The 12,420-nt window shown below is 41.5% G+C and overlaps 4 protein-coding genes across 4 annotated transcripts; 1 reads left to right on the plus strand and 3 right to left on the minus strand.

The window, feature by feature from the left end:
• Positions 1-1,247: 1,247 nt before the first annotated feature.
• EAE98_006251 (uncharacterized protein) lies at positions 1,248-4,205 on the minus strand. The gene is made up of 3 exons (XM_038953874.1): positions 3,829-4,205; positions 1,876-3,625; positions 1,248-1,816 (listed from the first exon to the last, which is right to left on the minus strand). The coding sequence occupies exons 2-3, from the start codon at positions 3,572-3,574 to the stop codon at positions 1,647-1,649; spliced, it is 1,869 nt and encodes a 622-aa protein (XP_038809664.1). The 5' UTR covers positions 3,575-3,625; positions 3,829-4,205; the 3' UTR covers positions 1,248-1,646.
• Positions 4,206-4,585: 380 nt separating this feature from the next.
• Positions 4,586-7,780, minus strand: EAE98_006252 (uncharacterized protein). The gene is made up of 3 exons (XM_038953875.1): positions 7,304-7,780; positions 5,293-7,247; positions 4,586-5,241 (listed from the first exon to the last, which is right to left on the minus strand). The coding sequence occupies exons 1-3, from the start codon at positions 7,668-7,670 to the stop codon at positions 4,822-4,824; spliced, it is 2,742 nt and encodes a 913-aa protein (XP_038809665.1). The 5' UTR covers positions 7,671-7,780; the 3' UTR covers positions 4,586-4,821.
• A 374-nt stretch (positions 7,781-8,154) lies between these two features.
• On the plus strand, positions 8,155-9,075 carry EAE98_006253 (uncharacterized protein; the record flags this gene model as incomplete). The annotated part of the gene is made up of 4 exons (XM_038953876.1): positions 8,155-8,179; positions 8,244-8,256; positions 8,321-8,846; positions 8,902-9,075. The coding sequence occupies 4 exons, from the start codon at positions 8,155-8,157 to the stop codon at positions 9,073-9,075; spliced, it is 738 nt and encodes a 245-aa protein (XP_038809666.1).
• A 939-nt stretch (positions 9,076-10,014) lies between these two features.
• Positions 10,015-10,599, minus strand: EAE98_006254 (uncharacterized protein; the record flags this gene model as incomplete). Its single annotated transcript, XM_038953877.1, has 1 exon — positions 10,015-10,599. One exon carries the CDS (start codon positions 10,597-10,599, stop codon positions 10,015-10,017), a length of 585 nt encoding a protein of 194 aa, XP_038809667.1.
• Positions 10,600-12,420: the final 1,821 nt, after the last annotated feature.

The following is a 12,420-nucleotide window of genomic DNA, read 5'->3' on the forward strand; positions in this document are numbered from 1 at the left end:
TATATATTGAGATTTTAATAAAGATTTTTAATAATATCAAAAAAGATATATTGTTTAAACAAAAAATAAAAATAAACAATTCAAAAAGGAAAGTAAAATGAAGATTAGCTTTATTCTAACTATTAAAGCCTTAAAAGCTTTAAAAGTTGAGAAAAAAAGATAATATTTATAGGAATTTCATTACAAAAAACAATATCAGAAATCTGTTATTATTCAAAAAAAAATTGATAAATTAAAAAAGTATATAAAGAAAAAGATTGAAATTAAAAAACAAAAAGATTTCAATATTACTTTTGTAAAACTTTAAACTCAATATAATCTTACAACTTTTGCTTTTCATATTTTTATTAATAAATAGAAAGGTTATTCAGATTATAAGAATTCTAGACTTAGATTTAATAATAATATAAAAGGGTTTTATATTGATATTAATAATAATAAAAAGGAAAGTAAAAAAAAGGCTATTCAGGAAAAGATTCAAGAGAATAATCTAATTAATCCAAATCTTGATATTAGTATAGATTTCATTAATTTCGAGAATGTAGATAATTCAAAGCTTAACCCTGAATGGAATAAAGCTAATAAATTATTTGAATAGAATAATTTTATATAAAATATTTTTTTTTTTAATATAAAATTATAATAATAGATTTGTAAATCAAGATGAGAGTATGCTTATTAATATAATATTAATAAGCAAACCTTATTATTTAATTTAAAAAGTTTATTTAATTTAAAAAGCCTATTACCGAAGGAATGTAGGTAATAGGACACTCCTACAATTAATAAAAGAAAGCCCTCTAAACAACAGATCCTATCCAAAATAAAAAAATTTCCAAGCGATACAACCGAGCCTAGGGAGAACCTACCTAGGGAGAACCTACCTAGGTATCTCAGATATGCAACAAAATATCTAAGACTATAACTAGATACCTACCTACCTAGGTTGGTTGGTAAGAGGATCTGCTCATTTAGAAGAGATATATGAGATGAGTGAATAACTTGGAGTAGATATTCGCTCGTCAGACGACAGGAATTTAGTAAGGGATGAAAATGAACCTCTAAGGTTGCAGCCGAACAGGTTACAGAGAAGAGAGAATAAATATTGAAGATTTGGAGGGGGAGGGGGATTGCAAGGCATTTCATTGGCAAGTGACCAAGAAAGTCGAGATATCCACATACACTTAGCGAAATGACTACCAGAGCATCAAGTCTCCTTCGTTCACATAACGATAAACTCTCAAAATATTATGCAAAGAATCAATCTTCAATTAACTCGATATATCATGTATTTCAACACCAATATATCGAAAGAAGCTGTCTGCAATAATAAACACTAACGAATCGCTCATCTATAAAAGCGCCGTTGAAGGCAATGATATCACAAGTCCGTCCAAGTACGTGCCCCATTCCATTAAAAAATATTGGCCGTTGCTTTTATAAACCCCCACCCATTCCCTTTCATTCCATATTAGAGATCGTTGAGATCCCTTTTTGAACGCCAAACTTGTTGAAGTTTGCCCATAAACACCAGCGCTAAATGCAATGTTAAATGCCATAAAACCATTGTGAACCCATCCTCATGCATGTTGAATCGTAAAATCGTGTTGAAAAAGTTTTAAGTAAGTATAATCATGTTGAAAGTATTAATGGCCATTGGCCTCTCCGTTTGTCAGTGGGACGGTTTGAGGTTCGATAAATCGTACACCCTCAACGTCACCATTCTCGGAGGTTTCGAAAGATTCGTTGAGATTCTTGACAGTGAGCCCATCGAAAAGTGGGAAGAGCCCATGTGACTTATGGAAGTCGTTATGAACTAAATTTTATGTTAGCTTCATTGATAATCTCAAAAATAGAGATTGAGAATCAGCTTACCAATGTTGACAAGATACCATGAATCCATAATGGATTCAATGAGTCCACGACTTGGGCTAAGTGCAGAATGGCAGTGAGCCCAGTCTGTTCCCAGACGGAATGCCTCATCTTTCCATGCCAAGAAACTAATAGTCTCGACAATAGTAGGTTGAACAATCTCCTTACCAGGGAACACTCCCCAAGTGACAGCATTTGGTCCATCACTTTGTGCGTTTGTTTGTACATCTCCAGTCTTCTTGACAGCATAGTAAGTCAGATCGGGTTCGTGCTGAATGCGACGCACTAACTCTGGCATCATATCAGGAGCGACCAAAAGTTCCAAATAAGCTTTCTGGTAGACATAACCATTGGTAGGTCCCCAACCATAAACAGGATCAGATGACTTGACACCATCAACAGCAGGCTGAGAGTTGATGGTAAGAAATCCACGTCGATTGAGCTCAATCAATTCAGACTTAATGATATCTGCTTCGCTTGAGATTGGAGCTTCACTCCAAGGAAGACTTTCTATGCTATTTTCAAGGTAACTGACGAAGAGTTCCGCGATGTCTTTGATAGACTTAGGCTGACCCCAGAGCTTAATGTTCTGTTCATTGCTGCCCTTCAACCCGATTCCATAAGCATCCAATTCACCGAAAGCAGGAGATCTCGAGTCTCCCCATCTACCGTTGGGGAATTCATCCCAGTCCTGGGTTCTAGCCACATAAGACTTGTTTCGGTTTTTCCAGAAAATTGGACGAACGTCTTCCTCTCTACGACCAAGGCCAAGAGATTGTCTCCATGGAAGTGCATGCTTCAATGGACGTTGGTTTGATGGAGTCAAACGAAGTTCGTCGAGCACCATACGAGTTGCCTGAGCCAAATTCATCGTGTAGAAATGTAGATGATGTACTCCAGCTTCAAGAATTCGACGACACATCTCAGCAACCAGATCTTTTCCGATGTTTCGCACAGCGGCATCATCATTCTTGACCTCTTCGAGAGCTGCACTCCACTTTGGTGGGATCTTGCACCCCATATGGTTACATCTTCGAAGGAAACTTGCGTACGTGTTAATAGGCATAATTCCTGGGATGACAGGAACGTTGACACCTCTTGCTTTGACTTTTCCCAACCAATCGATGAAATTGTCGACATCGTAGAACATTTGTGTGACAATAAAAGTGGCACCCGCATCAACTTTCTCCTTCAAATGATCTAATAACAGATCTTCATCGTCCTGGTCATCGCAACCCTCGGGATATCCAGCAACTCCAATATCAAAGTGATTGCCATATGTTTGACGAATATGGTGAACAAGATCTTTCGCATATTGAAATCCTCCTTCAGTTGCCTCCCACTTTTCCTTTTCTCTTGGCGGATCTCCTCTAAGAGCAAGAATGTTCGTGCACCCAGCTTTGTAGGCATTTCTGAGAGCTTCATCGACCTTCTCCTTTCCCATGTCGGTACAAGTTAAATGCATGCAAGTCTCCAATCCATATTGCGATTGAGCCACTCCTACCATCTCACAGGTCAATTGAGCGAGACGGCCACCTGCACCCCAGGTAATATCAATGAAACTAGGTCCTAACCCATGCATGCGGTCCATGCGATCGTAAAGATTTTGTACACCTTGAGCAGTTTTTGGTGGGAAAAATTCGAAAGAGAAAGAAGGGTTGCCCGACCTTTCGGCCTCTGAGAGCATGTCTTTGATGTGCATCTTGAAAGTTAAGGATCTGCAACTGATGTTGTTGTCGAATTGATATAGAAACTGAAAGCAAATGATGTTAGCAATAATTCATTGAAGCTTCTGAGATATATGGGCGGTGAAGGCGGCGAAGGCGGCGACAAACCGTGAGGTTGTCAAATTTGTATCGACGCCGCAACGCCTTCACCAATAGCAGAATTGAGGCCCTGAATAACCCAATGTAGTTTGGCAGATTGAATGCAAGGGCCGGTAGTGAAGTATGGTACCTTTTTGTTGCCTTTTTGTGAAGATATACTCTTTTCAAGTAGGCTAGACTAGATCCTCGAAATGATAATAAAGAATGAAGAGGACTAGATGGATACTAGCCAAAATACCTTTTACGAGCCCAACGATCTGCTACGTCTCGCAGCATGTACTTGGATTGTTTTGTGTTGATGATTGTACCACGGAGGTTTGCTACAAACAAATTGGTGGTGAAGTACTGATAGATGTACAAAGCTCAGAGAGGGAGGTGGTAGAAAAGGTTCCAGAAAATTATATAGATAGATGTCAATCGAGACAAAATTTGGACCAATGATGATGTATCAACTCCACATTTCGTAGTTGGTTCCAATGGTGGGTGCAATGAACAAGAGAACAATGAAGTCTCAATTCTCAATTCTCGATTCTCAATTTTAAAGGCAATTGTAATGAAGCTGCGAGCACGCAAGCAGAATGATAAGAGAAGCAGACAGATCTTATCAATACCTATTACCTAAGGACCTTTTTAACACCACCACACTGTTTGAAGTATGTTTGTTTGTCGTACAGTACCACCATTTAATTTCGCAGAGGTGAGTGTTCCCTACAAAATTTGTCACAAAAACTTTCGGGCGCCGAAAAAATTGCCCCTCCCCCTCCTACGGCACGGCACAACGTCACATTTGACCATAATATAATGTTCCGACTGTATGGAGACGAATGCCATTACCCCAGTGTGGTATATATGGACTTTGTGAAATCAAGATTCAAAAATGGCATTACCCTCTAATGTAGTTGTTATTATTGTCATTGTGTTGCCCTATGTAGCTTGAAGTATCTCTTGCTTTATCTCTACATGCAAATCGTCACAAAGGATTCGCTTCCAGTATCTCAACAACACCGCCAATAAACATGAAAGTATTAACCGACGCCAGCACTCCATATTTTCATCCCTGGATATCATCACAACATGCCATGCCAAATTCTAGACCGACAAGAATGCCAACTAAACGAAAATACTATTGTTGCCCCGCACCATCTTCATCAGTCCGCAAGCCATTAAATTGAGTGCCCTGATTGGCAGTGCTCAATCTTGCACATAATCCCAGTAACACCACAGTTTCCGTGGCAGCATAATGGTTAAGAGCATCTAACAAAATTTGCAAATGCTTGCTAAAGTTGAACTCATATTTTCTGATGATCTCATACATCTTTTCGAGTCGAGCTTCATCGAAACCTCCTTCGGAAGATAAGTTCCCATTGTTAGGTTCTCCATTTCTAGCACCTCGATCACGCTGGTAGCGAGCCCATTGCTGTGAGTTCATGGTACTAGGTCTTTCTGTACCCAGTAAATCCGTGTCAATCTTCTCCAGTTCTCTTGAGAGCCATGAAGTAAATGTTGCGAACATGGTGCAGGTTGACATAAGTTTAGAGTGGATCTATGAAGCATTAGTAGAGCTCTAAGTAGCAATTATTATAGATGGACATACCCTCAAAAGTCTGCTGTTCGTAAGCATGCACTCCTTCATACAAGTATCAAGAAAATCGACATGATCTTGCATGAGTTCATCGACAGTTCTAACGGCTGGTGTTTTCCCTACTTTATCATCTTCTTTCGCATTGAGCCTAGCCATCAACCCCTGCCAGTTTGGTTCGATAACTTCAGATGTACAAAAGTAGAGAAGTTGTTGCACAAATACCAGCATTCGTGCTCGCAATGTAAACACTCTTCGCTTCCACAATTCAAGGTTTCGATTTGAGCTTTTGTGAGACCAAGTAGCGGCTCGGTTGTGGGTCTGCCAGCAGGTGACAAGTTGTTGCTCGAGATAACGCAAAGACAACAAATATCGAAAGAGTGCTTGATATCTCCAGACTGTCTTCCTACTGATGACAAGAGATACTGGAAATGGGACAGAATAATCGAGTTGAAGAGAAGTAAACCCTACAGCAGCCTTATCGTTCTCCGTGACTGGTTGAGCAGGAGTTTGTAGTGATTCTCCCTGTTCGATACCCGATATATTGACTACTCTGGTCAACATATTTGTTAAGCTTATATCATTCATCTCAACTTTGATGTCTTCCTTGAAGGGATCCTGGGCAGCGACACTTCCAGGTTGTCGAAGAACAAGATCCAGTAATGACTGAAGCTTACTGGTATTAACAGCCTTAAGAGGTTTTCGTAACTCAGAATTACCGAGCTCAAGGAAATAAGAGAAGAAGTCCGAGCGATCCAAAAAGAAATAGTGCTTCAAAGACCTTAAGCGTGCAGGTAAGGAATGAGCAGTCAGTAGCAAATTAAGTAAAGACTCGTTAGCATGCGCGTAGGCACTATTGACATTTTCCAGAAACCGATTGTCATCAAAAGATCGAGGGACGTCTTTCACCTCTTTGCTCACATCGACACCCCCACATTCACGGACGACATTCAAATATTTACCGGCCAAGAGAACTTTATCTTTCACACCTTCCAATTGAGGGGGTACGTCAGTATCCCTAATCGTGTATCGTCTCTCCCAGTACTCGTCGGTGTAATCTTCCTCCAACCTCTCCCTCTTTATACTTTTCTGTTCTCTCACTAGGAACTCTGCATGAGGGTCTTTGATGCTTCCGTGATGCAACCACTCATTGAGCATCACCATATAAGGTCGACTAGCATCTCTCAACAGTGAAGTCAGGAGAGATCGAGCGGCCGGATCGCCAGACATTGTCTCCAGTCGCTTTGTGATGAGGCCCAATACGCTTCCACCTTTGCAAATCTTTTTACCTGGAATATTCCCAAGCCCAAGGTCTCCACCCTCACGGAGACTTTCTAAGATGTTTTCAAAATCATCCATTCCATCCCCATCCTCCTCATCTTCCTCAAGCATGGAATTTCTCTTCAATATTTCATGGGCAAGCGAAGATAACTGAAGCATCATGTGGCTCGTAGGAAGAGTATGGAGGTTTAGAACGTGTAAAGTAAATGATGGATTGGTAAGAAATTGCGTCTCGAGCTGAGCGATCAAAATGAGGTAATCTTGTAGAAGTTTCCTCATGGCAGCACATAATGCATGATTGACAGCTCCAAACTCTTCCCGGCTTTGTACTTCAACAAAAGCTTCAGTTGCTCCGTAATTCGTAGCCATCTTGAGCATAGTCGTGGTTAGGTCCTGTAAACTAGGGTCCAAGCCTGGTAAAATCCTAAAGCTGGGACCCGCAAGACGATCCTTCTCAATGAGGGGATCATAGCCCTTCCCAAATCTAATATATTGCCCTTCATAGCCCATGAAAACAAATAGAAGATCCTCCAATATAGCTGCCTCTTGTACTTCCAGGGACAATTCGTGGAGGGGTTGAGGCTGTAAGGCTTGGGGAGCTTGGGAAGCAAGTGGTGGAATGGAGATTCTGGACGCCAATGGCGCGGTTGTATGCGGCACTAAGGACACTTGGGGATCCCATGGTAATACTAAAAACGTAATGTTTAGAATAACTGTAGATTTTTTCCCTCAGAAGGTATCTTACCAGGTTGAGTTTCGGCTTTTGATGCTTTTAGCGGAATCTCTTCCCCGCGCGATCTAGATGTATCATTGGTTCTAGGACGTTCCGTAGGCGCGCGACGATCAGGACTTCTTGTTCTAGACGTTACTGTCTCTCTACTTGAGATATGTACCCGTTCAGTCCTCCTCTCCTCTACCCCTCTATTACTCCGTTGTGAGCTCGATTGAGCTCTTCGATGATTCGATTCCGTAGCTCCTGGTGGTGGTGAAGGACGTCGACGTGCATCTGGCCTCTCATTCCTTGTGCCAGCCAGTGCGGACGGCGGGCGAGATCTAGGATTATCATTCGACCTTCGCTCAGATTGTGAAGAAACTCTAGCTTGCGAAGACATAATTATCACATCTGGGGTTGTAAATTATGAGCACGAAGAAGTCGAGAAGATCTTAGATTGAGAATGGTAACTAATTGTATGCGACAGTAAACCGTATATCTCCATTGCCGTGACTATCAATTTATTTTCTATAAATCCTATCTTCCCCTCTCTTCACGCGTTTGGATACAATAAACTTCCTTGAGAGACGTGTAGATTACGCTAAGCCTATTTTACCCTAGTAATTTTGCTACCAAAACCTCAGGAACGGGCCATTTGATAGCTTCGCATGCCTGTGCTTGCCTAAAGTAGCTCCTAAATCTGATAGCTACCAACCTCTGCAACAAGCTGTTCGTTCATAACGTCAACGTCCTGAAATTATCTCTCCGCGAATACCCTCAAGTTACTTATTTTCATTCAATCAGCGCAGCATTCTATCGAAACCTCATCTCTTCGCCAACAAGCACATACCTTCTCTTACTTTTGCCAGCGGCTGTTTCTCAAGATGTTTATTGCAAGATCTGAATATGGTGAGTTATTTGAAGGCTTTCTGCGGCGCCTATGCCTTCGTTGTATCAACTAACAAATTCGCAGATCGGGGTATCAAGTATGTCAAAGTCTCAGCTACAACAAGCATCCCGCATTTCAGTTCAATATTAATATAATCCCAGCACCTTTTCCCCAGAGGGTCGTTTGTTCCAAGTAGAATACTCTCTAGAGGCCATCAAGTTAGGATCAACAGCAATAGGAGTTGCAACCGGTGGTGGAGTGGTTCTTGGTGTCGAAAAGCGCGTAACCTCTACTTTACTCGAAACATCTTCCGTTGAGAAGATTGTCGAAATCGATCGTCACATTGGATGTGCCATGTCAGGACTTCAAGCAGATGCACGATCAATGGTAGAACACGCCCGAGTTGAATCTCAAAACCACAGCTTCCACTATAACGAGCCTCTAAGAGTCGAGAGCTGTACTCAAGCCATCTGTGATTTGGCATTGAGATTTGGTGAGGGTGCGGATGGAGAAGAGAGTATCATGAGTAGACCGTTTGGTGTTGCTCTTTTGATTGCTGGATACGATGAGGATGGACCACAATTATACCACGCTGAGCCAAGTGGAACCTTTTATAGATATGATGCAAAGGCTATTGGTTCAGGTTCAGAGGGAGCTCAAGCCGAATTACAAAACGAGTTTCACAAGGTACAATAAAATACATGATCACCTATAGATGATTTTTCGCTAACCTAAACTTTAGTCACTCACAATTGAAGAGGCAGAAACTTTGGTGTTGAAGACGTTGAAGCAGGTCATGGAGGAGAAATTAGATTCAAAGAATGTGCAATTGGCTAGTGTTACTAAGGAAAAGGGTTTCCGAATTTACACTGATGAGGAGATGGCAGCTGTTGTTGAACGCTTACCTGCGAATTAAGATTTCGAATAACGAGAAAAGTCTGGATTCAATCTAGCATGGACTAGTCAATTTTAGACATCTTAATTGACATGAATGAATGACATTAATGCATATGGAAGTCTTACTTGTGGAAGATTGCTGGACTTTATATTCCGCTTGTAGTGCCGGTGTACCAAAAGTTACGAACAATCAAAGCTGCAATATACCTAGAATTTCCTGGGAATTCCCCCTACTAGTGTACGGGAAACAAATGGACGAAACAATGTCAAATCCTAACTTCGGAACTCTTCAATTACATATTTAAGTTATCTGTTATTACGGTCAGATTCTAATGATATTCTTCAACATTACTGTCCAAATCTGTGGACCAAAGGGTCTCCAGGTTCAGATGCTTAAGATTTCGAAGGGGATTATATGTTTGAAAGTATTGTTTTTGCGTCTATAAAGCTTGGGAAGTTTTGAGCTCAGCGAATCGAATTCTACAGTACAGCGATTTGGGTGGTCCCTCACAAGGACGATAAAAGAATCTCCTGAAATTACCTTCCAGAACACACGAATCTCCTTCACTCGTAGAACAGTTGTAGAGTACCTTGGTGCATCATTTATCGCTTGCGTTTGAAGATCGGCTATATTCAGAGCATCGCTTCTCGAGCATGCAAAACCTTATATACAGAATGATCAAAAAGAATAAGATATTTTCATTTTTCAACTGTGACCTACTCAACACCATCTCTAAACACACTTCAAAGTTCAGACCTTATTCCCATGATCCTCCCGAATCAAATCTGCCGCCTTCTCCGCAACCGCATACATAGTAGTCTGACGATTACCTCTTGTAGATATAGGGAAAATGCTTGCATCCACAATCCTCAAATTATTTGTTCTATACATTATTAATTTTTCGCTCACAATTCCTCCTTTATTCAAGGGTAACATCGTATATGTGCTTGTTGGGTGCTATGTACTCGGTGCTGCTTTCTTCAGATATTCCTTGACAGCATCGAGATCCGTGATTTCTCTCTCCGGGAGGTTTGAAAATTGCGGAAAGACGAGGGAAGGAAATAATTTGGAAATACAGCGGACGTGGCGAGAGAGAATTTCGAGATCGAGGGGATGAGAAAGATGTTTGGGATCGATTTCTGCAGGAATCTCGGGACTGGAGTTGGTAATGTGTGTATTTCCACGGGAGAGCGGATGCAGTAACATACAAGCGATGGTGAGATATTTTCCAGGCGAATCGGCACCATCCTTAGTATCGGAACTTGCGCTTGAATTTTGCTTGTCGGTGATATCGCCAGAACCGGCCTCCGGGATGAAATTCTCAAGCGCGGCGTAGGGGAAATATCCTCCGGAGCCTTCGGTTGGGGTTCGGGGAAGAAAATGTACGAATTTTGCATGGGATTTTGAGAAAGGTGTCTTATTCTCATCTCCCGTTCCATATCTCTTGAATAGCACTTCTAAATCATCTCCGCTCTTCTCTGTCATATACGCCCCCATTGCCTCCCCAATCGCAGTACTATCCTGTCGTGCCAACGCATCCATTGTTTTTACACCCTCTTCTACGTCAAAAGAAGATCTAAAATTGAGATGATCCTAGAGATTCTCGCCCACATTCCCATTATCGACGAGTACTGGAATATCCAGACCCGAAAGTAGAGCCGCAGAACCAATCCCTGACAGGTCAAGCAATTTGGGAGTTTGCAACGCACCCGGTGCGAGAAACTTTTTTTCTCGCACTCACGCTATAGCTTAACGAGTCTTTGGTGTACGAGATACCCGTAGCGAGCACATCACCCTTCTCATCTCTCGAATCCGAAAACAGGATTTCAGTCGCCAGTGTAGATGTCACCAAAACAAAATTCTCAAGCGTCGCAATAGATGCATAGTAGGTGGATAAGGCATGAGTTCGCGTTTTTGTCGCCGCGTCAATATTCATCGCGTTGATGTGTCTGCCTACCGCTTTTCCGGAAAAGGGATCGCTGGAAAGGCCGACCCCAACCAATGTGTTTCCACGTGTCTACCCAGGCCTTTGGGAGCCCGTTTTTTTTTCTTCCGCGAAGGAGGCTTGCAGGGGTCTGGAAAATGGTTTCTGGATTCTGGAGATCGGGGTCGACATAGGAGAGGGAGAGGTTTTCTATGGTCTCTAGGGATGGAAGTGTAAGGGTAAAAGATTTTTGATAGTAGAGGAGTAGGGAGTGCCATGACCAAGAGGGATTTCCGAGAGATCCTCAGGTGTTGGTGCTGAAACGGGAGTTGGCGATGAATGCGCCGCCGTTGAACCTCCTAGAAGCCGGCCTTGGGATAGAGGGACTAACTTGCCGTTGAGATGTTTCTGAGGCTTGTTAGATCGTCCTCTCTTCTTCTGCTTTTAGGCATTTTTATCCTGAATCCAGTGATCTCGGGCATCGATCGGGTATATCGCATTCTGAGGAAGAGGGGGGGGAGGGGGGGGCGGGGGGCGAAAACCCCAAAAAACGGGAAGATAGGATAGAAGATACATAAGGGGAAATACAAGAACATACCTGTGGAGCACTCAAAACAGTCCAATCAGTCTCTGTGTCTAGATTCGCAAGCCAGAGACCGGGTGTGATGATTGTGGGGGAGGAGGAATAATCATCTCCTGCTTCGAGAACGAGGACACGGATGGATGGGTCTTGGGTAAGACGGGTTGCTACGACTTATGGGGGAGGAAGAGAAGAGAGTTGGTCGATGTTTCTTTGGGGAGTGTACGAAGTCTGAAGAGAATGAAATGAATGGGGGTGAAGGAGAGGGGAAGATGGAAGGGGGTAAAAATGGTGGGTTGATCTTGATTGATTATAGAGAACGGAATACAAGTACATCTACATGTACAAATTCATCTACATACCTAGGTATACATACCAAGTCCCGAAGTTCCACCCCCAACAATCACACAATCATACGTATATCCATCTCCAGATCATTCTGCAGAGAAGCTAAATAGGAAGCGGGAATACCGTTTAGGATGGAGGTTACTGATATGGCGAGTGAGTATGATGAAATATTTCTTCTTCTTCTTCTTTTCGAAATTCAAAATTCAAATGTTGTATATCTTTGTTTTGGAATTGAGAGATAGATGTTTGATGTAATGTAATGTAATTAGGAAAGGAAAGGAAAGCGAAGTGAAGTTGGTATATATATCTATATATATATATAGGTATTGTTTCTCTCTTGATTTTTCTATAAATTTTAAAAGATGCTTTTTACTTTATATCTCAAAATATTTATATTTATTTATCTATTTATTATTTATTATTTATTATGTATTATCTAGGTACTATTTATTATTTACTATTTATTATTTACTATCTACTATCTACTATCTCCTCCCTATTACCTCTCTAT

The sequence above is a fragment of the Botrytis deweyae genome (assembly GCF_014898535.1).
Source record: "Botrytis deweyae strain B1 chromosome Unknown BDEW_013, whole genome shotgun sequence".
NCBI classification, from domain to species: domain Eukaryota; kingdom Fungi; phylum Ascomycota; class Leotiomycetes; order Helotiales; family Sclerotiniaceae; genus Botrytis; species Botrytis deweyae.

Bases quoted from the DNA above. Each gene is read 5' to 3' on its own strand.
- EAE98_006252 (XM_038953875.1), bottom strand. From the start codon at position 7,670: ATGTCTTCGCAAGCTAGAGTTTCTTCACAATCTGAGCGAAGGTCGAAT. The intron at 7,248-7,303 runs GTAAGATACCTT...TTACGTTTTTAG, and splicing joins AAAAGCCGAAACTCAACCTG to TATTACCATGGGATCCCCAA. The intron at 5,242-5,292 runs GTATGTCCATCT...AATGCTTCATAG, and splicing joins CGAACAGCAGACTTTTGAGG to ATCCACTCTAAACTTATGTC.
- EAE98_006251 (XM_038953874.1), bottom strand. From the start codon at position 3,574: ATGCACATCAAAGACATGCTCTCAGAGGCCGAAAGGTCGGGCAACCCT. The intron at 1,817-1,875 runs GTAAGCTGATTC...CATAAAATTTAG, and splicing joins ATGGTATCTTGTCAACATTG to TTCATAACGACTTCCATAAG.